The 25,908-nt window shown below is 41.2% G+C and overlaps 1 protein-coding gene across 1 annotated transcript in view; it reads left to right on the top strand.

Moving 5' to 3' along the window:
• Positions 1-25,908, top strand: part of LOC123959318 (CUB and sushi domain-containing protein 1-like) — a 364,541-nt gene that overhangs the window by 255,493 nt on the left and 83,140 nt on the right. The window contains exons 31-33 of the mRNA XM_046033278.1: positions 1,655-1,793; positions 4,596-4,783; positions 13,268-13,528. Coding sequence (XP_045889234.1) covers positions 1,655-1,793; positions 4,596-4,783; positions 13,268-13,528 — 588 coding nt within the window. The remainder of the gene's footprint in view (positions 1-1,654; positions 1,794-4,595; positions 4,784-13,267; positions 13,529-25,908) is intronic.

Raw genomic sequence — 25,908 nt, 5'->3', positions numbered from 1 at the left:
CCCTGCTAGAAGTCGGCTGCTGCTGAGCTACGTTCCTTTTTCAAAATGAAAAATGCATAAAGTTATTTTTCCATGATTAACTGCTGCATCCAATTCAATTTTGTCTTGTACTTGAAATATCACATCAACTTAGTCTGAGTATATGGATGAGGAAAATCACCAGATATTACCATAAATGTATGGAAGCCCTGAGAGGCAAGTGAGAAAAAAAAATCCTGATGATCAATTTTCCACAAATTGTGAAAACAGGTTAAAAAAATTGTCAGGATAATAATAATAAAGTGTTTGTTGATGGAATGCTCATTTCAGCCACAAGAGGCTATGGCACCGAATAAAAAACATTTTTAGCTAAACAAAAGACATAACAGTGATGTTACCTAACTTACTAACACAATATAAGTTTACAGTGCATAGAGGGATAAAAACTTTCCTGGAAGGAAACACGAATGCTTTTATGGTGCTTTTGTGGTGCAGTTCAGGGGCTTATGGCTGAAATGAGTATTACAATGCAAACTTATCCTCACAAAAAAATGTTTACACCTACATTTTTTCCCCACCTGTTTTTAAAGATGAAAAAAAAAGTAACTAACTTACTTTTAAAGGTCCTGGCCGGCTGTATTTTTTAATTATGCAAGGAACAGGATGAGATATGACATCATACACAGCTGAAGGTGGGATGGAAACAGTGTGAGCAAATTGGTGATTCTTGCAACAGGTAGCTTGCTGAGCTTGCGGTAAAGGACTACAGACATTTGCCTTGCTGTTAGATGCCACAGCCTTCCTTTATGTTGCCTTCTCTTTATCAGCCAGCACTATCGGGAAGTCTTCCAGTAGAGACACAGAGACTAGTAATTTGCCTTGTTACTATGCCTGTGAAACACATTATGCTTTGTTCCTGATATTGCCTCTGACTTTTTCCAGTGACCTCATGTTTTTCATGACTGTAGATAAAATGTTGGGCTTAAATCTCCCTATGTTTTCTCTTAGCTTAGCCTGTGTGCACTTCCCCCTCCTGCACTTACAACTCAGTTAGGGAATCCCTGGGTGTTCAAAAGCTCCTAAGATTATACCAACATTATACACAATAGTCTAGTGTGTAAGTGTGCATCTGTCTGTGAGTGATTTGTAACTGTTAATGGCTTTGTTTACCTCTATTTCACTGTTGATAATCCGTTCACACCCATCTGCCACCCCCAAGGCACCCTCCATGTTTCAAATTCTTCTCCTTCACATCACCAAATTGCTGCTTGAATGCATCTATCTGTTTCTCTTGCCAATATCTCTTTGCTGCACTCTGGCTGGTAGTGGTATAACAGGACCGCAAGGGGTGATTCTCTCTGCTAACTACCCCCAGCTTTCACTCCGTGGCTAAATCTCAGTTTCTCTTTTGCTCTTTCTCCCTCTCCAGCTACCTGTGGAGGTAATAACAAAATTCCATCAGGGGTAATTTTCTTTCTCCTAACCAACCCCTACTATACTTCCCATCATTAACTAACTCCCTTCAACTCTGCCTTCCAGTGGGGGTTATATGAGTGGTCAATCAGGGGTGATTCTCTTTCCAAATTACCCCAAGCCCAATGCTAATCATTTCTCTCTCTCTCTCTCTCTCTCTCTCTCTCTCTCTCTCTCTCTCTCACTATTTGTCTGTCTCCAGCAACATGTGGGGGTAATGTCAGTGGTCCTTCAGGAGTAATCCTGTCTCCTAACTACCCCCAGCCTTACCCCGCTGGGAAAGAGTGTGATTGGAGAATCCGAGTCAACCCTGACTTTGTTATTGCTCTCATCTTCAAAAGGTAAGCGAACAAAATTCAAAACATGGCTCTGTATACGTGTGTACATGACTACTTGTATATACTATGTATTTTTTTCTCCACTTTTTTCTCCAAATTGTCACAATAAGCCTGCACAGTTTTTCAGCAATGATTTCATAATTTAGAGTTTCCTGTGGGAGTTGGGACTTTCCTCCAGTATTTGCTGTATAAAAGGCTGCCCATGTTATTTTTGGTGGAGGACTTTGCTGCAACATGAGAGCAACAATTACATAAGCAAAAACTGTAATCCTTCCACTACAGTGTCTAAATATAAAGCAAAGTAGCTAATTAATTAATTAATTAATTAATTAATATTAATGGTAGTTAAACATTTGCACTAAAAAACATGACTTGTCCGTGTCATATTGTTACAATAATAAAAGTAGGCTACTGCATGCTGAAAGAAACAATAACTGTCATGTCAGAATTTTAATTGTGTGTATCCAAGTGTATACAAGTCAAGTCAGAACTCTACTGTAAAATCCACTTCTAACATATCTGAAGTAGCTTATTTGTTAGTTTGTGGTGAGATGATCTTATCTTTAAAAGCTTGACTGGCAGACATCTTTATTTTTTTGTTTTAGTTTATAAATCACGGTGAGCTTGGCTAGTAATTCCATATGCATCCTTTGTTTTGGACATACCACAAACTGATTTGTTTAACACTAATTATTATCTAAACACTATATGTTGGCAGATACACTATTCTTGCCTTGATTTGGAAAGTAAAAGTAATGTGTAAATGAAAGGGATTTCTGACCATGTCTGTGTTTTGTTTTTTGTTACTAGGGCAGTGTTTATTTACATTTCAAGTCCTGATTGTGCCTGAGTGGTGACAGTGTCGCAGTGGTTAGGGGCTTATGACTAAAGCAAAAGTGAAGATTGGAGTTTCACATGTAGCAAAGGAGATAAAAGCAAAGTGGACTTTCTCTAGATTGCCAAAGGAGAAAAAATGACCCAATTTTGGCTTATGTTTTTCAGCTGGATAGATAATTCCCTTCTGTTCTAACAGTGGGACAGTTTTTAATTTCACTTTTTCTTAAGTTGTATTGATATTGGTTGTTTTGCGAATGTTGTGTATAATTTTGTTGTCATTATTTATCTAATTTGAACCTAAAAACACAGCTGGATAGCCTTCTACTGGCCCAGTTACTAGTAACTCAAGTCTTTTGATCAGTCGTTGAATCAGTACAATTTGTGTTTGTCCAGTGAAGTCAGAATTCATTTTGTGGTGTCATGTAATGGTCTTTTGAGTGTCACACCCAACTGACCTTGTTTTGTAGTGTACTGTCTACTAATTACTTATAGTCAGTCGAAAAGCAAATACATTTGCATTCTTCTTCTTATTAGAGTACTGACTGTTTTGTGGCTTTGTCTTTCAAAATGTATAATTCATTACTAAACAAACTAAAAAGCACCCTCTCAAGTTTGCATTATTGCAATTAATTTGCATTGAGAGTCTTCACGGTTATCAGACCCTTTGTGTTACTTATTTGTTCTTCGGCCATGACAGGTTATGATGCTGCCCCATTTCTGCTCACTGAGATCTTTATGTTCTTGTTATGACATTTAGTAGCTTTACCATTCAGACCCAGAATGTATCACTAAAGCAAAAGGTATTACCACGGATCATTTTAATGCTTTGTCAGTGCAAAAGGGGCTTATGTGTAGTTAAGCCTATTCTGCACCAGATATAAACACAGTGCTTAAACTTGAGCATTCTTCACACTTATTTTGACTTTGGTAATGATTACATAAGGGTTTTTTAAGTTTAATAAGTCCTCTTCAATAATAAAAAATAATTTGAACCAAATGTCACACACAACACCTTTCTTTCACAATTGTCTTTATGTGTATTGGAGTAAAGGTTAGAAGAAGAAGGCGGCACATGAGTGAATAATCCTGTAAATATGCCAGAATAATTTGGCATTTCTGAATTTCTATAACTTAACATCCCAGTTGAATTAAATGGCAACCATGTTCATCTAAATCTTAATGTTGCTCTACGGCACCCCTGGTGCTTAAAAATTGCACAGGGTACCTTTATGCTAGTTACCAATACTGCTACACCTTAACATACACACTGCTCTCCTCTTTCTCTCTTCAACTCTATCTTTCTTTGCTCCGACAAGACACAAATATAGACACACAGTAAAGTCACCTGACTCCTAGTCAAACCTTGAACAGGCTGGTTTAACCACACAGGCGAGAGACAGAGCTAATATATACATATTCACACTACAATGTGTGTGTGTGTGTGTGTGTGTGTGGGGCATGTATGTACGCATACAAATTTGTCTCTGTGTGACAAGTAGGAGACGAGGCTAACACAACTACTGTCTGAGCAAACACTGAGTTGTGTGTGTGTCAGGATACATATTTATGTTAGGGTCACACGCCTGCTGAAGATTTAAAGATCAGAATAGATCAAGACATGCTCTTTCCCGATGAGACAACAAGATGATGTTCAGATGACGCAGCCTTTGTAATTTTCAAAAATATCAATGAATCAATTGTTTGGATCATATATTGCTGTCTTAAATTCAAGAAGAAATTAAAAAATGTTATGCACTAAACACATCCAGCATCCATGTCAAAATGAAATTTAGAACATTAGCAGATTATTAAAAGAAACTAATTTATTAAATGAAGCAGGTATTTGAATTTAATCACTGGATTCATTGTTTGGAGAATATGAACACGCACACACACAAGAAAACTAGCATCAATCTTGCTTGATTGTTAAACCCAAGTTTCTCTGTTTTGTTATCTCTTCTACTCCAGTTTCAACATGGAGCCAAGTTACGACTTCCTGCACATCTACGAGGGTGAAGATTCTAATGGGCCGTTATTAGCAAGTCTCCAAGGCAACCAGGCCCCAGAGCGAATAGAGAGCGGTGGTAACAGTCTCTTCCTGGCATTCAGATCTGACGCCTCACTGGGCATGTCTGGGTTTGCCATCGAATATAGAGGTAACTAAAGCCCCAGACAGTCTACGGTGCAAACTGTTAATTAGTTGTGGCAGTACAAGGACAGCAAGTAGTAGTACAACCATTAACAGTAGTTCTAAAAGTAGTTGAAGTATTGGTATTAGTTCAGTAACAGCAGTATTATTATTAGTAATAGTGTAATATAGTAGTATTTTAATATAGTAGCAGGGGGAGTAGCAGAAGGGTAGCTGCCTAGTGCAGTATCTATAGTGTTAGTTTTACAGTAGGTGGTGACAGTATTGGTAGTAGCAAAGGTACAAAGTAGATTTAATTATCATTTTAAGACAGGGTTATACAACGAGATTAAGTTGCAATTTCCTTTATGCTACTCATAAAAACAAACAAAAAATATATATAGTAGATGGGTGAATAAATAATGAGTCTCACAGCCTTAGGGAAGAAGCTGCTCTGAAGTCTGGTGGTATGGCAACAGATACTTCAGTATCTCTTGCCAAATGGCAGCAGGGTGAACAGGCTGTGGCTGGGGTTGGTATTGTCTTTTAGTATCCTTTGGGCTCTGTAGGCACCTACACCTTATCGATATCACTGATGCTCGGTAGACGGGTACCAATGATATTCTGGGCGGTTTTTATCACCCGCTGCAAAGCCCTCCTGTCTTTGCTCGTGCACATCCCATACCAGAGGGCTGTAACGATTCATCCATTAAATCAATTAATTCGATTACTAAAATGCAATGATGCAAATTCTTTGCATTCGTTTAATCCATATAACTATATAGCACACTGTTTCACACGGACATTTATTACTGTCGCACTTCCCACTTACCTGTGTGAACACAACGTGATTATGATGGCGCTGTTTGCAAAGCGGAGGAAGAGAGAGAAAATAGTGAGGGACGAAGAAGAAAGTACGGAAGCACATTGCATTCACCAAAGAAAAAAAAAATGGAAGCCTTATCTCATAATTACGAGAAAAGATGTCATAATTACGAGAAAAGATGTCATAATTACGAGATAAGATGTCATAATAACGAGATAAGATGAGAAAAGATCTCGTAATTATGAGAAAAGATCTCGTAATTAGAGTTGAATGGAAAGGTGCCATTTATTACTGAGTTCAGTAAAGTTGGAAATAGATTCACAGATTTGAGCTTCCGGGATCAATAACTCGTAAGCAAAACGTGTTTAAAACACAAACGACGCCTCTTTATTATCGTAGTTAAGTAGACAACGAGCTACAAGTTTTCACATAAATGAGTCTTCCTAGGAGCAGAACAAATGACGTTGGTCTCTACGTGCAGCCGGCTGTGAGACGAGTGCGCAGGGACCGTCTACAAAGTGTAACACCGAAAACACATTCTGCAGAGATATTCAATAACTTCACACTTACACAATATAGTGCCCCCAAAATCACCTTAGACATAAATGATATACTGCTGGTTATACTACAACACTTTGTTTAGGGTAAAAAAGATTTTTGCATACCTAATATTAGGTACGTCTCTTTTCAATGTCATAATTACGAGATCCTGATCTCGTTATTATGACATCTTATCTCGTAATTATGACATCTTTTCTCGTAATTATGACATCCTTTCTCGTAATTATGACATCTTTTCTCGTAATTACGACATCCTGATCTCGTAGTTATGAGATAAGGCTTCCAATTTTTTTTTCTTTGGTGAATGCAATGCGCTTCCGTAAGAAAGTGTCCAAAGTATGGGATTATTTCAAGATAAAAGAAAACAACAATACTGTAATGTTACAGTCTGTCCACCGTAAAACGAAACTTATGTCGCCTAATATTACTGCAACAACACGACGGCAACTGGTCAGAAAGCACCCGGTGTTCTGCCAGCTGACCACAGACAAGGTAACAGGAACAGCAACTTTAGCGTTTAACTGAAATCACGATTGATTGTTGAGTTGAAGGCTAGCCAAAGTAAGCCGCAAACCTCAGCTGAAAATGTACACATGTGCGTTTGTTGTTCTTCTGGTTGGGCCACGAGTTTGGGTTGTAATGTCACACTTGTGAGTTTACCGAGTGCCGGGGAGTTGCACGTTAGTATTTTGTATATCACTCGGGTGATGTATGTGTTGGTAAAGCAGTTGTCTGTTACTTCTTAAATGATGCATCGATTAAATAATCTATAGAAGGTTCGAGTTCTAAAATCATCGTTAGCTGCAGCCCTACATATCAGTTTGTAATGTTTTTATTCAGAATGCTTTCTATAGTACCAGCTCGCCTCACCTCCACTTGACTTGCCTTTGTTTGGTTTTCCATTGCGGAAAAGTTGTACCTGTACCTGCTTCCAGGTACTTTTATTCGTATCACCTCCGTCAAGGTTGCAAGCGAGCTGAGGCGATACTAAAAGGTGACGTGAAAACACAGCAGATTACTGATTGGTCAGAGAGAATCGTCACTATTCCCTGCGTCATCATTGTGCGCACCTGACAGAGGCCAGCAACAGATAGTTTTATATTTTACAGTTTTCATACTTTTTAGGTTTTCATACTTTTTAGTTTTCATACAGTTTTGAGGTGAGAAATCAACTGTGTAGATTTTGAATATTGACAGTTTTATGAAAAGTGATGGACGGAACAAAAATGTGCTTGAAGGTTTCGGAGTTGAGAAGCTCGCAAGTGGCTGCGGGGGAAGCCTGTGCCAACCCGCGGGAGTAGCGTGTGAGGCCGGCCAGCCGCCAGCTCACAGAGCCTTCTGCTCCCGCCGTCACACAGACCGCTGCAGCAACAACGGCAGAGGAAAACACAGCTGAAAGGTTTTCATATCGCTTATCTGTCTTTACATTCTGAGGAGTTTTGAAACGTTTTTACTTAAATAAAGAGAAAGCTGTGTGGATCGCTGGTGTGTGTGTGTCGCGTCGAACATTATGTTGTGGCAGTTGTGTGGCGTCGCTATGATGACCAGGGGTACTGTTTGCAATGGGAAACGGAGCACGGCCAAACCGAGGTGAGTTGAGTCGAGTCGAGTCGAGCAGGTACTGGTAATGGAAAAGCGCCAATTTACTCCTCTGTAGCGGTTTTCGAGTTTCCTTTACCAAAATGGAGATGTGAGATGACCATTTTACGCTATTTCAGAATCAGAATCAGTTTTATTGCCAGGTATGTGTACACATACGAGGAATTTGACTCAGGATTGTACATTGCTCACGATGTGCTTACTCATACAATAATACCATAACACAATAAGAAAATAATAATAAAATAAAATCAGACACAAACTACTGAATAGACAGCACTAATATACACACTATGAACAAAACAATATAGACATATTGACAAATAGTGCAGTGATCAGAGTGCAAAGGATGCAAGAGTAAACTATTCTCATTATGTACATGTTGAAGGTGGATATGATATATAGGTACACATACACATACATGCATACAGGTACACATGTACACAGTGTGATGGAGCATAGTGCAAAGGATGCTGGAAAAAATAAATAAGACCTATGACCTTATGACCTGAGGTAGGTGTATTGGTATACAGTATATACAATATGACATAGTATGAACATAGTATGAACAGCACTGGAATAGAGAATGGTGAATAAATAAATAATAAGTGGTAACCAGTAAACAGGTGGCTGATTAGAGGCAGAGTTACTGGGTTATTGCACAGGAATTGTTCCTGACACTGTGAGTCAGAAATCAGCTGTTCATCAGAGTGATGGCTTGTGGGAAGAAACTGCATCTATTGGTTTTGGCGTACAGTGGTCTGTAGCGCCTACCAGAGGGGAGGAGCTGGAACAGGTTGTGTCCGGGGTGAGATGGATCTGCAGTGATGTTTCCTGCCCATTTCCTGTCTCTGGAAATGTATAAGTCCTGAATGGAGGGCAGGTTGGCACCGATTATTTTTTCTGCAGTCCTGACTGTCCGTTGTAGTCTGTCCTTGTCCTTTTTGGTGGCAGATCCAAACCAGACAGTGATGGAGGTGCAGAGAACAGACTGGATGATGGCTGTGTAGAACTGGATCAGCAGCTCCTTAGGCAGGTTGAGCTTCCTGAGCTGACGCAGGAAGTACATCCTCTGCTGGTCCTTCTTGATGATCGTGTCAGTGTTGGGCTCCCACTTCAGTACCACTTAGTGGAACCCAGAAACCTGAAGGATTCCACAGCAGACACAGGGCTGTTGAGAATGGTGATGGGGGGCAGAGTGAGGGGGCTCCTCCTGAAGTCCACGGTCCTCTCCACAGTTTTGAGCGTGTTAAGCTCCAGGTTGTTCTGACCGCACCAGAGAGCCATCTGATCAACCTCCCGTCTGTAGGCCGACTCGTCACCGTCCCGGATGAGGCCGATGACCGTTGTGTCGTCAGCGAACTTCAGGAGTTTGACAGATGGGTCCCCTGAGGTGCAGTTGTTGGTGTAGAGGGAGAAGAGCAGTGGGGAGAGCACACACCCCTGGGGGGCGCCAGTGCTAATAGTCCAGGTGCTGGATGTGATGTTTCCCAGCCTCACCTGCTGACTCCTGTCAGTCAGGAAGTCTGTGATCCATTGGTGCTGAGGATGTCCGGGATGATGGTGTTGAACGCCGAGCTGAAGTCCACAAACAGGATCTAGCATATGTCCCTGGAGAGTCGAGGTGTTGCAGGATGTGATTCAGACCCAAGTTGACAGCATCATCCACTGACCTGTTAGCCCTGTAGGCAAACTGCAGGGGGTCCAGCAGGGGGCCTGTAATGTCCTTCAGGTGGGCCAACACCAGTCTTTCAAAGGACTTCATGACTACAGATGTCAGGGCAACGGGCCTGTAGTCATTTAGTCCAGAGATGGAGGGTTTTTTTGGGACCGGGATGACTGTGGAGCGTTTGAAGCAGGAGGGAACTTCACACAGCTCCAGTGATCTGTTGAAGATCTGAGTGAAGATGGGGGCCAGCTGGTCCGCAGAGATTTTCAGGCAGGATGGAGACACACCATCAGGGCCAGGAGCCTTCCTGATCTTCTGCCTTTGGAAGAGGTGGCTCGCGTCCTCTTCACAGATCTTGAGTGCAGGTGAGAGGTCAGAGGGGGAAGGTGACTGTTTGAAGATGGCGGTGGAGTGGGGGAGAGGTGTGACTCTGGGCTTTTCAAACCTACAGTAGAAACCATTCAGCTCGTCTGCCAGTCGTTGAGTACCAGCAGTGTTGAGGGATGGTCTCTTGTAGTTTGTGAGTGTCCGTAGGCTTCTCCACAACGACGCAGGGTCGTTGGCTGCACTGACTTCTGACTTCTGAAGGCCTCCTCCTTGGTCTGACGAAGCTGCCTGAGTTTCGCTGTGAACCAGGGTTTTTGGTTATTGTATGTGCGGAAGGTTTTTGTCGGCACACACGTCCTCACAAAAACTAATATAAGATGTCACAGTGTCAGTTAGTTCGTCCAGGTCAGTGGCTGCAGCCTCAGAAACACTCCAGTCAGTACAGTCAAAGCAGGCCTGTAACTCCAGCTTTGACTCGTTGGTCCATCTTTTCACAGTCTTTACAACAGGTTTAGCAGATCAGAGAGTCCCAAGGCTGCATGGGGAACAGAGCGATAGGCATCCTTTAATGTTGTGTAGCAGTGGTCCAGTGTGTTAGTGTCCCTGGTGGGACACTTAACATGCTGTCTGTATTTTGGAAGTTCATGACTGAGGTTTGCTTTGTTAAAGTCCCCAAGAACTATGAGCAGGGAGTCTGGATGTTTTTTCTCCACGTTAGTTATCTGGACGGCCAGGTGTAGTAACGCCTCACTAACACAGGCCTGAGGTGGAATGTAAACGGCGACCAGAACAAACGAAGAAAACTTCCGCGGGGAATAAAACGGATTGCAGATTATAAATAATGTCTCTAGGTGAGGCCTGCATGATTTCTTCAACACTGTGACATCTGTGCACCAGCCTTCGTTTATATAGAAACAGAGTCCGTCTCCCTGTGTTTTCGTTCGGTGAGCCAGGATTCGGTGAAACAGAGGGCAGCAGATCTGCAGAAGTCCGAGTTAGTTCTGTTTGAGGAGCAGCAGTTCGTCCATTTTGTTGGCCAGAGAGCGGACATTCGCCAGGTGAATTGAAGGGAGCGCAGTGCGAAATCCCCGCTGTCTCAGCTTAACCAGCGCGCCTGCTCATTTTCCACTGCACCGTGTCCGAAGGATCCCAAACAGAGCTGCCGCTCCTCGCTTCCAGCGGTGGAATAGTATGAGCAGTTCAAAGTCCAATGTTTAAGAGCTCTTCTCTGGTAAAAGTTACCACAGAGGGACGGCAGAAAACAGCGTTAATTAACAAAAACACAAAAAGCACTACGGTGCGTAATCCCGAGGCGGCCATCTGCGGCGCCATCTTGGTTATTATTTGTAATACTGACTCAAAGGAACCTGCACCACCTCTTCATTGATGTAGATATTGAGCGGTAGGTTGTTCTCTGTGCAATAATCTGCACAATCGCGATTTCCTCCTGAAATGAAGTCTCACTGTTGTTTGAATTCTGGCTGAGGATGGTGGTGTTGTCTGCAAACTTCTCACCATGTCGGGGACTAGTTTCTCAAGCATTTCATCAGAATGGAGGTTAGTGCCACAGGACGGTAGTCGTTCAGACTAGACACTGCAAACTTTTTAGGTACAAGGACGATGTTGGCAGTCTTCAAGCAGGTGGGAATACTCTCCTGTGACAGTGATATGTTAAAAATGTCAGTAATAATATAAACTGATTGGCACAGGTTTTTAGTACATGGCCAGTGGTGTAATCAGGCCCAGCAGCTTTGTTCATATTTAGTCTCAGCAGGATTCCTCTCTTACCTGCTGTGGATATTGCTAGTAGTGGATGCTGGCAGTGGCTGGTCCTCTGGAGGTGGAGTAGACTAGACTCTTTGTTGAGCATAAAATGTGTCTGCTAATGTGTCCTCACACATGATGCTGCTTTGTAGCCTGTGATGTTTTTGATCGCCTGCCACATATCTTCTGTGGTGTTAGTGTTGATGTTGAGGTCTCTCTCCTGTCTCTGCTGATGTCTCTGCTTTGCCTCTTTGATGCCAGCTTTCAGTGTCGCTCTGACGGTGCTATGTGCTTTCTTATCACCTGACCGAAAGGCAGCTTTTTCACCTCTCCAAAAGTAGCAGCAATATTAACCATTTGGCAGTCTCAACGTAGCACTGCTCTAAGTTGCATTACTGCATTAAGTTCAAAGCTAAAAAAAATAAATATTATTTACGATGACTTGGCGGACAAATCAATGCTGTATTACATTTCTGCTTTCACAGGGGACCTATTATGCTTTTTCATATTTTCATGGGGGGGGGGGGTCTCTCAACAGGAACATCTACAGCTTGTTTCAGACAGATGCTGAAATGAGGGCCTGCATGAAGTGCCAGTATAAGATAGAAAATTATTTTTTTAAACTTTGAATCATGCAAAGCTACCATAGAGAGGTCAAAGAACTTCAGTATAGGGCTGGAAATGCAGTATAGGTCTCCTTTATTATTGTGTGTGCCAGATTTGTGTAGGCTTTTGCACACGTTTTTTAGGCAGCTGGGACGCATTCTGCCCCAAACACGTGCTATATGTATCAAACAAACGTATCAGGCTGGAGTCACAGTTTGTGTGTCAGTTTGTGAAGTGTAATGATTAAAATTTTAATACAGTATTATCCAGTCTGCACACATTCGAAACTGCCTCTGCTTCTTTTCATTTCACCCTTCCTGTGTGTCAGAAGAGTTTTTCAGTTGAAAGGGCAATGGTGTTCCATGTCAGTCCATGAGTTGTTTACTTCCACAGATTGTGACTCATCCTGGTTTTACAGACGTCGTTTGACTGGGGGTGATTTAACAGCTATAGTCATTGTGGGACTGATGATTAGTTGTTCGACTCACTAGAGAGTAGATCTGCTTTGTCAAGTTTTATAAACTCTTTTTTTCTCTTGTTTCTCTCACTCCATTTATCTCTAATTAAAAAAAGATTATCTCGTTCTCTGTTGTCTGTCTCCTCACGCTACCTCACACCTCTGTACTTTTGTCATTAATTCACTACCTTTCATCTGCCATCTCTCTAATTAAAATACAACCTTAATCATCTCCCTGTTTCACTTCCATTTTGCCCTCCACCCCCCACCCTCTCTCTTTATCAGTTTTCCTCTGTCACACCCAATATCTTATTCTTATTGGGTGATCACAGTGAAGTAAACAAGCTGGCACAACGCCAAGTCATAAAGATCCAAGAGAGTTTTTGACCATGGTTGACTCCTTGTCTTTTACTCCTTTATCCCTTTCTTCTTCTTTTATCCTTATTTGTTCCTTCCTCTCCCATGGAGGGGAAATATATTAGAAGTTAATTGAGGATATGTAGCCTATATTAGGGGTCTGTTGACTATGTTTTGGCAAGTACTGCTATAACTGTTAACTATTAATACTCATTTAGATTCTAATAAAAATGACATGAATGTACCATCAATATCAGATAGGTCTAATAAACATTTTAGTTTAGTAAACCTAATAATCTGGGCTTTGTCTTTGTCCAGTAACACAACTTCTCTCTATTGTCCACAGAAAAACCAAGAGAGGCCTGTTTTGACCCTGGTAACATTATGAATGCCAGTCGGACAGGTTATGACTATAAATTGGGATCTCAAGTCTCCTACAACTGTCACCATGGATACACAACAGTGGGCGGGGAAACCATCACCTGCATCATGGGGCATGATGGGAAGCCGGTGTGGGACAGGGCTCTGCCATCATGTAAAGGTAGGGGAGACACATCAAGAACTGCACCCTTACAAAAAATAGACACCGTGATGATTGAAGGCTCATGTGGGGCAAAAACCAGCTTATGTTAAATTTTTAAAAAACAACCTGTTTGCACTACGTTATTAGGTACACCTGTACAATTAATGCAATCTGATACCACTGTTGTGCCATTAAGATTACTTTTATGATGCCTACAATCAGTTTTTGCTGACACTGTCAGAGAGATGATGATTCAATTATTTGTTTTCACTGAGGTCATATACAGGACTGCATTATATTCAGAGGTGTTTCTAATATTCCCCATCCTTCATGTATGTACATGGACACGGACACGTACAAGGACAAACGTAAGAATCATCTCTCATTATAATGTAGTCCAGCACAACATCACCTTTCATTGAATTTGAATTTACACATTTCAGACAAAAAAGTAAACATGATAAACTTCGTAAGGTTGAACTTATGGCTGAGCTCCATCCATCTATCCATCGTCAACCGCTTATCCTGCATACAGGGTCGTGGGGGCTGGAGCCAATCCCAGATGACATCGGGCGAATCATGAAGTAGAGTAGTAAATCAAAAGGCAGAGTGAGTTGTGGGAAGACTTACAGCTGTCATGTGTTGTGCTGGTTGTCTCTTAGGCTGTGACATGCACTGACATATCTTGCTGCTTCTACAGTGCTGACACTTTTTCAGCACTGTAGAAGTAGATGTTGCATTTTAGTCTGGTCAGAGAGTATCAGAATCCGGGAATTTACATTTAATTTTTATAAAGAAGTTTCTTCTAATAGCTTCATATGTGCTACATTATAGCCTGCTCTCTCTCTCCCCATGTTGCCTGTGTGTCTCTATAATATCAGTTATTTATTAATAGTGAATGTGGCACAAGAAATGTTTTTAATAAACTGCATATTTACAAGTCACACCCAACACCTGTGGTTACCATGGAAAGATATGATGACTGATTTATCGAAACCTAAATGGTATGATGGTATTCAGTGTGTGCACATGTGCATGTGCATGTACACAGTGGAGACAGAGAGTCTGTCAGGGATTGGAAGGCTGAACTGTCTAATTGATTGACATCTCAGACATCCCAGGGATGTGACACCTTTCAAACTGCCATTGAAAGTGTATATGTGATTTTGTCTGTGTGTGTGTGTGGATGGGTCAGTGGGTAGTGTGTGATCTCTAAAGTGACAGAGACCTGGCATGGTGCCATGTGGATAAAAACAACATTCAAATAAGCTACAAATCAAGGTGGCAGGACAATGAAGGAATTTTAAAATGAGCTCATAATATACACACACACACACACACACACACACAATCCACACTTACTTATACCTCTTAACATTTTGAAAAAGGTTCCTGTAAAAGCTCTGTTTAATAATGTCTGAGAGACAGTGAAGAGGTGGGGGAGAATAAAGATGAGATAATTGCACTCAGAGTAGCTATTTGAGAACGGCAACGAATAATAGACAGCAAGGAAAAAAAAAAGCTCATCAAGTCATTTTATCTCATGTTCACATTCATCTAGTTTATTTCATGGTAATACTGACACTTATCAACTTCAGATGTGTTTCAGTTACTTAACCAACCTCAATGCAGGGATTTTCTCTTTAGCCAGTGGTGGAAGAAGTATTGAGCTTCTTAAATCAAGTAAAAGTACCAATACCACGATGTGAAAAATCTACTACAAGTAAAAAGTCCTGAATTTAAGTATTAGAAACAACATTTACTCAAAATATGAAAAGTAAAAGTAGTCATGAGTGGTAAAATGGTCCCTGGCAGTGTTATACTGTTATATATAATGTTTTTGGATTAATATTACTGATGTATTAATGTGTATGTTGTATTTTAGTGCTGTAGATGTTTACAGTTGTACTAATGTGAACTAGTTTATATTTAAATTTGTAATTTAACCTTCATTTAACCAGGTTCGTCCCATTTCATCTAATTTTCAAGCGAGACCTGGACATGGATAAAAAACATATACTTGCAGCAGTCAGCAAAATGGATAAAAACCAAATACTTGCAGACAGAAAACTCAAAAGGAGACAAAAAAACAGATTAGGGAACTCACATTTCAAAAAAAGTCAGAGTCAGTCGCGTAACCACGGGGGTTATATACTTTATTTAGTGTAAGAAGTAGGCGAGTGTTCTCAAGGCATAAAGGAACACCTAATCAAAATCATCACATTTGGAGAAAAATGGTTTTCACTGGACATTAAGGGTATGAAAAATTGTAATCTGAAAAATAACTAGAAACTGTTAGACAAATGTAGTGGAATAAAAAATAAAATATTTACCTCTGAGATTTAGTGGAATAGAAGTATAAAGTTGCATTAAATGGAAATATTCAAGTATACAGTATGTAGTATAAGAGCCTCAAATTTTGAACCTACGTACAATACTATTTTATAAGTACTATATAATTACTAAGAAAAATGTGTTTATATCTAGAATTTATGAACTCATTTTTTTGGTGCAGCATCTGTGCACTTGAAGCAATTTTTTTCAGGGTTTCCAGCTAGCTAGTTGGCCGCCCAGATAAGAAACCCAGAAGGCAGTCGTTTAGGCCATAATTTTGTCGGTAAAAGAATTAGTTCATTATTTGGTCCGACCATTAACCGGCCAGTTACTTGATCAGTGAATAACTTACCTGCTACATTTGTTGGATGGGCAAAAGGAAGCTTTTCCAGTGTTTGGTAACATTAACAAGCTTTCTTTGCTGTTACATAAATAACTTGTGTTCGTTAGCAAACAGGGGTGGCTGAAATTGATTGAGTATAATATTTAGATGCTTTCCCCCACAAACAAATGTATTTATGAACAGGAGCCGTGTATTGATATTTTAGTCACGTTTGAAGACTATTAATGGAAGACTACATAATGGTCCTCCATCAAATAAAAAATGATCTGACTCTCTGAAAGGCCTCAAACTTCATCTGGGAATTAATTCCTGTCTTTTTGCTGTAATTGATTTTGACATAATTTACAGATAAGCTGTGTTTCTTTCTGCTTGTTACAATGGCAAAGTAAGTAAGTATATTTATACATTTATATTCACACTTTTTTGGACACTGTGGTGTGTTTTAGAAGTTCTAGATTGACCCCAGTTTCAACAATATTAGCCCGGCTCTTCGTTGGATGAGCTGTTTAATCTGTTTCCTCACAGTTAGACAGGCCTGTGGTTTGTGGCCCAGGCCCTTTCTGTGTCCCAGATATATGGATTGATCTGCCAAGATTGCTGTCACCTTCACTCTGAGACAATTCACATAATCAAAACAGAACAATTTAACTTAATCCAGTCCTCCTCAGTAATCTTGCTTTTTTCCTCCCTTGGCTCGTATTGCACATTGAATTTTCTCACCACATAGTTAGGGAAGTTTCTTTGTCTGTCTGTCTCTCTCTCTCTCTCTGTCTTTGGGCAGCTCTTGGGGCTTTTAGACCAAACTCATTAGACGGGGTGAGACCTCTTTAAATAATACATCTCCACTTACACTCCCTTGTCTTCTCTCTTCTTCCTTTTCATCCCCCTTTACACTTTCTCCTCCTTTCTTTTTCCTTTTCTGTGTAACTACTTCTCACTCTCCTCCATCCCTTCCTGTTATGTCGTCCTCTCTGCCTCCCTCTCTGTTTTTCTACCTTCCTCCCACCTCCTCTGTCTGTGTCTGATTTCCTCTATATTTTTCTCTCACCATTTCTCTCTGGCTCTCTCTCCCCTTCTTGCCCCTCTCTCTCTCTCTCTCTCACACACACACACACATACACACACACACACCTCCCATCTTAAACCGCTCTTTTATTGGTTTCCATGGTAACTAAGAGCTGGTGCGAGAAAGAAGGAATTCTCCGTGACTGTTGATAGGGTTGTGTGTGTGTGTGTGTGTGTGTGTGTGTGTGTGTAAGAGAGGGAGAGAGACACAGAGAGAGGTAAAGTGAGAGAGGGACGTTGCTATTACAGTGTGCTGCCTAGAGTCAGTAGTCACGCGCACACATACAGATCAAAAACAGGATACCTCTCATGTTTATTCATCCAAACACATTTGAATGCTCGATCTTTGGACACGCGATATAATGTATGTTTTAATATCAATTAAAGAGGAACTCCACACTAAATTATTTATTTTTTTGAGCTGTGCACATAATGACGTAATCATGCATGTAGTTTTTTGCTCAAAATTAGCTTGTATGTATACTTGTATTACGCATGTCAGCTGCCACACCAAAAATAAATAGCATCTCAGTGGCTAATCGTAGCCCATTTGTGCCTCTCTCAAGTAGCTGCTGGTTGTGTTAGCATTAGCAAGACTGATAAGCGTCTGCGGGAAAACCACATTGCACATGAGCATGATTTATTTCTCTTCAATAGCATTAGGCACAACGCATGGACCTGACGATAACAGTAATGTTAACACTGGTACCCACCTTTTTTATATACAGTCTATGGTACCCACACAGTAACTCTCGCAAATGGCCATTAATGTGCTTCTGCTGACTGTCAAAGCTCCACCAGACTCCCTGTCTTTCCAGCAAAGAAACGGAGAGCCTTACAGTAGCTGCTCATAGCTGGTTAGCTCTGACTACCACCTCTTCATCTCTATCCATGCTACACTAATGACTGGAATTAATTAGTGACTGAAAACATTGTTTTCAACATTTTTTTAACGGCAGATTGGTGAGTATGACATGTCTGCGCTGTCGTACTGGTGGAATTAGACTTGTATTAAGGTAGATTATGCTGACTTTACCCCTCAGATAGTAGAAGTGTACCCTTTCTCAATATTTTTTTACCTGGCCTTCATACTGTCCATGTCACAGTTATTAATGTCCCCGCTTTCTTTATATTGTTATATTATTACTAAACATCTGGGATATTTCTTGTCACTGTTTTGATCTTCTGGCAGTGGCCATTACCTGTGTACTTGTACCTCATCGCACATGCTCATTCAGGTACACCAGGCATTTGTTTAGGAGGTCTTCTGCTGCCACTACTGCTCAGTTCATGTTCAGGCCACATATGTGTGGCCTTTTGTTGATACAGGACTGAGGGTACAGGGTTGCAGTGTTTACAGGCTATGGGTGGCATAATGCTCTTCATTATACCCTAAAATGATTTTGTTTGTGATTTGGCTTCTAAAGTAAGTAGTGGTCACACATTGCGCGCGCACACACACAAACACACACACACACACACACACTATATCCATTACTTGCTTTAAAGAGGTGGTATTATGGTTTTTGGCTTTTTCCCTCTCCTTTATTGAGTCATATATCTTTTTTGTGCATTGTTACGTTCCTCCGGCTGGTAAGTCCAGGGGGAGGAGGAGCAACAATATTTGAAATAAAAACCGGGGCAAAAGAGGACAGGAAGTCAGGGTTATGTGCAAACTAAAGTGTATTTATTCAATATTCAACAAAGGAAAACCAACTCAAAACTACTCTCTCAAAAGGAGACAGCGAGCCAACAAGGTAAGGCAACAGTAAACACAGGGTAAGTAACTGAGGGAGCAAGGTTCAACACTAAATGAACAGTTAAAAAAGTCCTCTCTCCACTGAGGAGGTTAAAACCAGACACTGTTCTGGACTCACGGAAGCTCTAAGCTGGAATTCAACCCACTGGTTGAATGGGCTGCCCCTGTCCGCTGGGCTGGTCTGCTCACGGGTGTGGGTCTGCAGTGTGGTCGCAACAGGTAGAAAGGGAAACAGACCGCACCGCTGTGAAAAAAGCAAGCCTTCATATCCTCCAAGCACTGAGTGGTGATCAGGCACACCTGCTGCCACTCACTCATGCAGCTGAGGCATGGGGGGCAAGGGCCACTACCTGAGAGGGAGAGAAGGAACACACAACCCAACCCAAACACACGACCCGTTACGGGTCGTAACATGCATGTATTGGGTTTGCAAAGTGAAAAAGCCCAAAGTCCACCCCAAAGGGAGTTCCCATTGTAGCATGTCTACTTGTGATTTTTAATAAACTTATGAGAATGATTACAAATTATGAATTTTAATATTCAGAGAATATTAATTCATCTCTCGTTTCGCGGGGCACCACCGGAGATTCAATTCACCCAGAGTCTCCGGACCTCTGGGTAGCGTTTTTTATTTAATTCAATTATTCACTAGTGATCAGTTAGTTAATAATCGCTTAATTATCTTAAATCAATCAGTCAATCTCATATCGAAGGGGTAGATTCTCGTGACAGGGACTTGGAGTTAGACAATACACACACACAATTCCTGTGATTACGGTGAAATTTATTAACTAAGGTAAAATAAATGCAGTTAAATACACAAAGGAATAAGCTAACAAACATGAGGCAAACAACAGGAATGTGGAGTTCTCTTGTGGGGAGAATTTGATTCATACAGGCAGCTAATGAACGCAAGCTATGAGTTTTAAGGGTTAAAGATAATCTATTAACAAACTATTGGTCATCCCTGAACACAGAATGCAGGGTTTTAGTCTTCTGCTTGTCATTTCTCCCAGCCGGGTTGCTGGTCAGCAGCTTCACGCTAGCGGAGTTCCGTGCGTTCTCGGTTAGGACGGCTTAAAGCTGTCAGCCGGTCACTTTCTCTGCCAGGGAATTGCTCTGGAGGTCTGTCTTGGTCGGCTTATTGAAGAAAGCTTGCAGTGGGAGGCCTTTACAACCCTGGCTCGGATAAAGGTTTGGTCGTCCTTTGTTACTGCTGGCGGGCCCACGTGGCTGGGTCCGGGCATCGGTGGGAGCAGTGTAAGTTAGCTCGACGAATAAAGCTTAAAAGAACTTGGTCGTTCTTGAATTAAAATTGAGCAACTTAACGGTCTAATAACTAAAAGCAAGTAAATAAAAAGCAAGTAAGTTGCTGGAAACGAGGGAAAAGCCGAGTTCGCCGCGATTTGCATGTGTGGCTTGAAACGAACAAAGAGCCTTCACGGCACGCCGGGTCGAACTTCTTAGGGCATTGCTGGGAGAGGGAGCACGCTGAGAAGTGCAGGTGAAGAGCGCAAGAGGACAAGAGGACCAGAGGACCAGAGCGAGCGCGTGTCGCTGCTTTTGTTTGTTGGGCCGTGGTTCCCAGGGGGGAAGTCCTTTGTTCACCTGAGGGCTTGTTTCCGGTCTTTTTTTAACTTTTAATATGTCTATTCAAAAATCTATTTGCGCATATTGTAATAAAATATCCCACAATCAAACCTTAATTGTCAAACGGTTATACTGTTCTTAGTTTTAAGCATTTGATAACAATTGTCAGTAGTTAAACCTTGAGGTTAGCATTTCCTAGGAATCACATCAGATGAGAGGAACTTAACTAGCTTCCTGGGTAATATTGGTTGTTACACATTCTTACAGTTGCCATGGTTACGTGTGTGGGGGGCAGTTTAGGGTTTCCTGCCCTCTCTTAAAAAGAGTTCTGATAGGCTGTTCAGGAGAAAGCTAATCTCTGATTAGTGTTTCTTTGTCATTTTAACAGTCAGGCACCGAGTCTTATCTGGCTGCTGCACCAGAGGTGGCAAGTTTTATGATCGAACTGCCCAGAAACAGCACTTAGGGAAAGCAAACCTTTCACCTCCTCCCACGGTCACTTCAGCTGTCTGTTGAGGGTTGATATCTCAAACCCCCTCCTTTTCTTTCTCTCAGGGAGAGAGAAAAACTTTGGGATCTCCAAATTTATTTGATATAAAATGAACAAATCCACACTGGTTTGTTCACAACACCATCTCCCACAAAAAACTCTGCTCTGATCTGCCTGAAAACAGCTTGTTTGTAGTTCAGCCTTTACTTCCCTTTCTTGGGATGTCACAATGAAAATACGTCATACGTCATAATGCTGAGCGACTAGTTCGACACACCCTCAAAAACACTGGTGGAAAAACAGTGAGCTGCAGCACACCTCTCCTCTCCCTTCCAAACACTAGATACCCTCCAAGCAGTCAATGGACATGAAGTTGTTACTGTGATGTAGAGACAGAGCTCAGTTAAAACTTTATGGATGAAAGATACTTTTGTTACAGATTAACAACTCACCACTCTAAAACTCTTGCTCCAGTCCATGTTGCCAACCTGGTCGGCAACATGTAGCCTACAGCTGAATCGAAGCTGTTTACCGCCTTTTGCTGACCTGCCCTTCTCTGCTTCTGATTGGCTAGTAGTCCTTAACTAGGAACTGCATATGTGCAACTCCCAACAAAGATCATTTAGAGACAAGATGTATCCTCCATAGCTAAAACAAAGCCTTCAACACAGGGTGAAAATAGGAGCTGCAGCAATGTGCAGTATGACAAAAAATATGGTGTTTTTTGAAAATGAAACCATGTAAACCTGTTCTGGTACAAACCCTAAATAAGATTATGAACCTGAAAATGAGCATAATACCACCTCTTTAACTTCACTTCAAATCAGTTTTGTGGTAAGATATATATAAGAGGTATTGTTTTATAATCAACATTTAGGGTCTGTATTGCATATACAGTACTAAATATGGCAAAGCCATTTTTCTGATGTTTCATAGAAATGTTATTCTCTCTGTGTTTCAGGATGAAAATAAATGGACTATTGTGTGTATGTAGTGTTAGCTCAAGAGATTGTGGTTATTTACATTGTTGTGATACTTTCTAAAAAGTAGAGGTCACTAAAACTGTTGAAACTGGAAGAACTGCAATTCAACTTTCAAAGTTAAGGACATTTTTGAAAATCTTTTTCTGTACTCTTACTACCACCCTAAAGGTATGTGTGTGTGTGTGTGTGTGTGTGTGTGTGTGTATGAAAATGAGACGGAAACAGTGAGAGGTAGGACTACAAAAGTGTTGTGTATATGTGTGTTCTTGTGTATGTGTGCGGATGATCAAAGCGCATGGGTGTGTGAAAGAGAGTGACTTGCATAGCTTTTTTTTTTGCATTTATTTGTGTGTGTGTCAGAGGGTGTGAGTGATCAAAGCACATGTGTGTGTGAAGGCTTTTGATAGGGCTGACACGGAGCCTAGAGCAGCACCACTGGGGGATTGTGGGTAGATCAAGACAAGACCCCTAGACCTGCAGTTTTGAATGCAGCAGCACAACAAGAATCAATCCAAAAAATATCAATCGATATCAATGCGCAGGACCAGGAACAATAGAAAGAAAGAGGGTGATTACTCTGATGATTTACAAAACAAGAAAAAAGTAGGAAGGGATAGGAGGAGGATGAGTGGGTGGGATAACAACAACTGTCTCGCGAAGGAGTAGAAACCAAACCGAGTTCTGCTCTAACATTCATTCTAGGCATGTAAATCGGTTTAGTTGAGCAAGGCTTAGCCAAGAATATGGGCCCAGTCTTAATGTCCACCCTCATGGTCTCAAAGACTTTGACATGTGTTCCTGATAAGTCCACAAGGGCTCAAGGCTGTCCCACTGTGAAATCGTAAAGTGCTTGAGGGCTCTCTGGTGGACTTTTTGAGCCCTTTATGCACCGTTTCCACAAGGCTGAAATGCTGAAGACTTTGCTTGAGGGAATTACCCTCAAGGGGATGTCAAAAATGATCAAAAAAAAAAGATAAGGGAAATGTTAGCATAGCACCAATGATTGCTTCTATTTTTTTTATATGTGGCTGCAGACCTGCCTTTATTAATTCATAAATTGCTGTCCCATTAATCATAGAGCATTTTCAACCTTTGCAGCCTCCTACTCTCACATTTTCCTTGAGCACAGAGGTGATGATAGTTAAAGTCTGTTAGGGATGACAGTTGATACCGTGGGTGGACACTGGGACTGGGCCACAGAGTTACACACACTAGCAACCAAAACAAGACGAGAAGAGGCGAGGAAACGATAAGAACGCACCATGATTGTGTGTGTGTGTTGGGGGATGACGTTGACAGATGTGCTTGTTGCTGCTGTTTTCTACAAAGACACACAGTCATTAACAGACAGTTAATACATTGACCTCTGCTGGCCTAACCTGTAATATAAATGTGCACACCCCCACATACTGTTCGCACTCAAGGTTTGTAACTCTCTTGGGGGTACTGAAGCTGGATCAAGCTACTGTTAAGTCTGCTTCTCGGGGGTCATGCAATGGTAGTAGGGAATAATAGGCTTTTTGATATTGCAGTACACTGACACGGGAGATCCCACACTGTGCACTGCCTTGGCACCAAATTCATTCACTAAAGTTTTTGTCCTGCTGGGTTTTTGTTAAGAGGATACTACTCTGAAAAGGGTGCAGCAGAACTTCCACCTCAGGCTAGATTGTTTTTCAAGTTTTTAATTTGTTATATAGTTTCCAAATTCTGCTGTTCCATACTACCTACTGCTCAGTAGTAGCACAATATGTGTGGTTCACATGTAAATGTGTGTTTTTCTAAGCCATCACAATCTGCAGTCTGCCTAAGAAAGGGATCATTTCTTTTTTTTCTGAGTAATTTCACATAATTAAAAAGGTAACACCTGTTTCAGATACATAGCTAGATCTATGGTTGAACAGTTTTTGCATGCACAAATATCCATGCACACACATACGCACACAGATCAAAAGCGCCATATTTTTAACATTATATAACAAAGCCTTGGAGCCACAAGGGTCCAAGTGATATTTGGGGACAAGATGAATTTTCTGCTAAACTAAACAACTTTTGAGCCAAATGCAGCCAGTTGATTTTTTTTCTTTTAAATACATAAAAAAAACAGATTAGAGTAGTTATATGCTCGCCAGCTTTGAGTGCAATGGGCAGTGCTCCCAGCAGTATGAAAAAATAAAATAAATAAGAGACACATGATTAAAATCTGAAGGCTTCATTTCAACATGATGACTCTAAATAATTGAAGCAACAAAGCGGATGACACTGTTTGGGCACTGTTGCCAGAAGTGTTCCTTGCTATATTGTTACTTTAGTTCTACAGTAGCTACAGTGTACTCTGTAAGTATTGGTACATTGTTATTTTTGTATTGTTTGTATCCTGCAAGCTGGATTAAAGCAAACAAAATGACAGTGATGTTATAGTCCTGGCTTTCAGCTTTCAGGGTATTTAAGGGTGTTGGCATCCATACTGGGTCAACAGTGTTGTCATTTCTATACAGTTCTCCAATTGTATGACATTGCAGCAGAACAATGATCCTGACATACAGACAAGAAACCAAGTAGTATATTATGGCCAAACAGAGCAATGTGCCTCTCTTGCCAGTTCAGTCACCCGACCTCAATCCAACTGATCATACTTTTCAGGAAACAAACAGTAAGTGAAGCTGGCTGCAGTCCAGGCCTGGCCGAGCATCACTAGGAAATATAGTCCCCAGTGAGAAGTGCATTCTGTGGGCTTTAGACTTCTGTCACACACCTATTTATTTATTTCAACCTTTATTTATTCAGTGGAGAGAGCCGAGCTCTCTTTTTCAAGACCACTGTGACCACACACAGTTGCTCACGTTCACACCTGGAAGGGTACGGAACAGTCTGATCTGTGTGGCCACTGAGCAACTAGGGTTAAGGGGCTTGCTCAGTGATAGTAAAGAGGGAGGGGTAGTTGTTTGTCTTTCACTTTCTCCTCACAGATTTATCCTGCCAGTTAATGAACAAAAAAGTACATATGATTTAATTTAACTTTCTTTTTTTGTGTTTAATACATTTTAGTCCCTTAAAATTGAGAAACTAGATTTAGAAATTGCTATGATACCTATAAAGTTCATCTAATGTGAATGTAAGATGTCTGTGAAGATTCTCAGTCATCCAGGTCATAGTTATCCAACGAAGATTAAAGTTAAGAGAAACTGGACTTGGTTGAAGATACTGGAAGAGTTTTCGTCGCTCATCCAAGGGACTTCTTCAGTTCTGACTAACTGGTAGGGAAACTCAGCTATTTAACCTCAGTAGTAGACCCCCTCCCCTGTTCAATGACGGCTTCTCGACCCGGGTGTAGATGGCTTCCTTGACACCTCTTTCAAACCCTCCATCTTCTCTGTCTCAAATGTGCACCTGGTGGTCCTCAAACAAATGTACTCTGTCCTTCAGATGTAAGTAGACTGCAGAGTCTTGACCTGAGGAGTTGGCCCTTCTGTGTTGAGCCATGCGTTTGTGTAGTGGTTGTTTAGTCTCCCCAATTTACAGGTCTGTGCATTCTCACTGCATTGGACCGCATACACTAGATTGCTTTTCTTGTGTTTGGGTGTGCGGTCTTTGGGGTGTACCAGCATCTGTCTTAGTGTGTTCTTGGGTTTAAAAAACACAGGGATGTTGTGTTTGTTGAAAATCCTCCTGAGTTTCTCTGATACTCCAGACACGTATGGAATCACAATGTTGTTGTGTTTGACCTTCTTTTCTTCATCCCCTGTAGTTTTGTTCTTCTTGGATCTTGTGGCTGTCTTCACAAAGGTCCATTTAGGGTATCCACAGGCTGTAAGTGCCCCCTTCAGGTGGTTCTGTTCCTTCTCTCTGGCTTGGGCGCTTGTTGGTATGTTTTCCGCTCTGTGGTGCAGTGTTCTCATG

The sequence above is a fragment of the Micropterus dolomieu genome, linkage group LG20, assembly GCF_021292245.1.
Source record: "Micropterus dolomieu isolate WLL.071019.BEF.003 ecotype Adirondacks linkage group LG20, ASM2129224v1, whole genome shotgun sequence".
Classification (NCBI taxonomy): domain Eukaryota; kingdom Metazoa; phylum Chordata; class Actinopteri; order Centrarchiformes; family Centrarchidae; genus Micropterus; species Micropterus dolomieu.
Note: the sequence above shows the minus strand (reverse complement) of the source record. Positions and strands in the feature narration are given on the sequence as shown.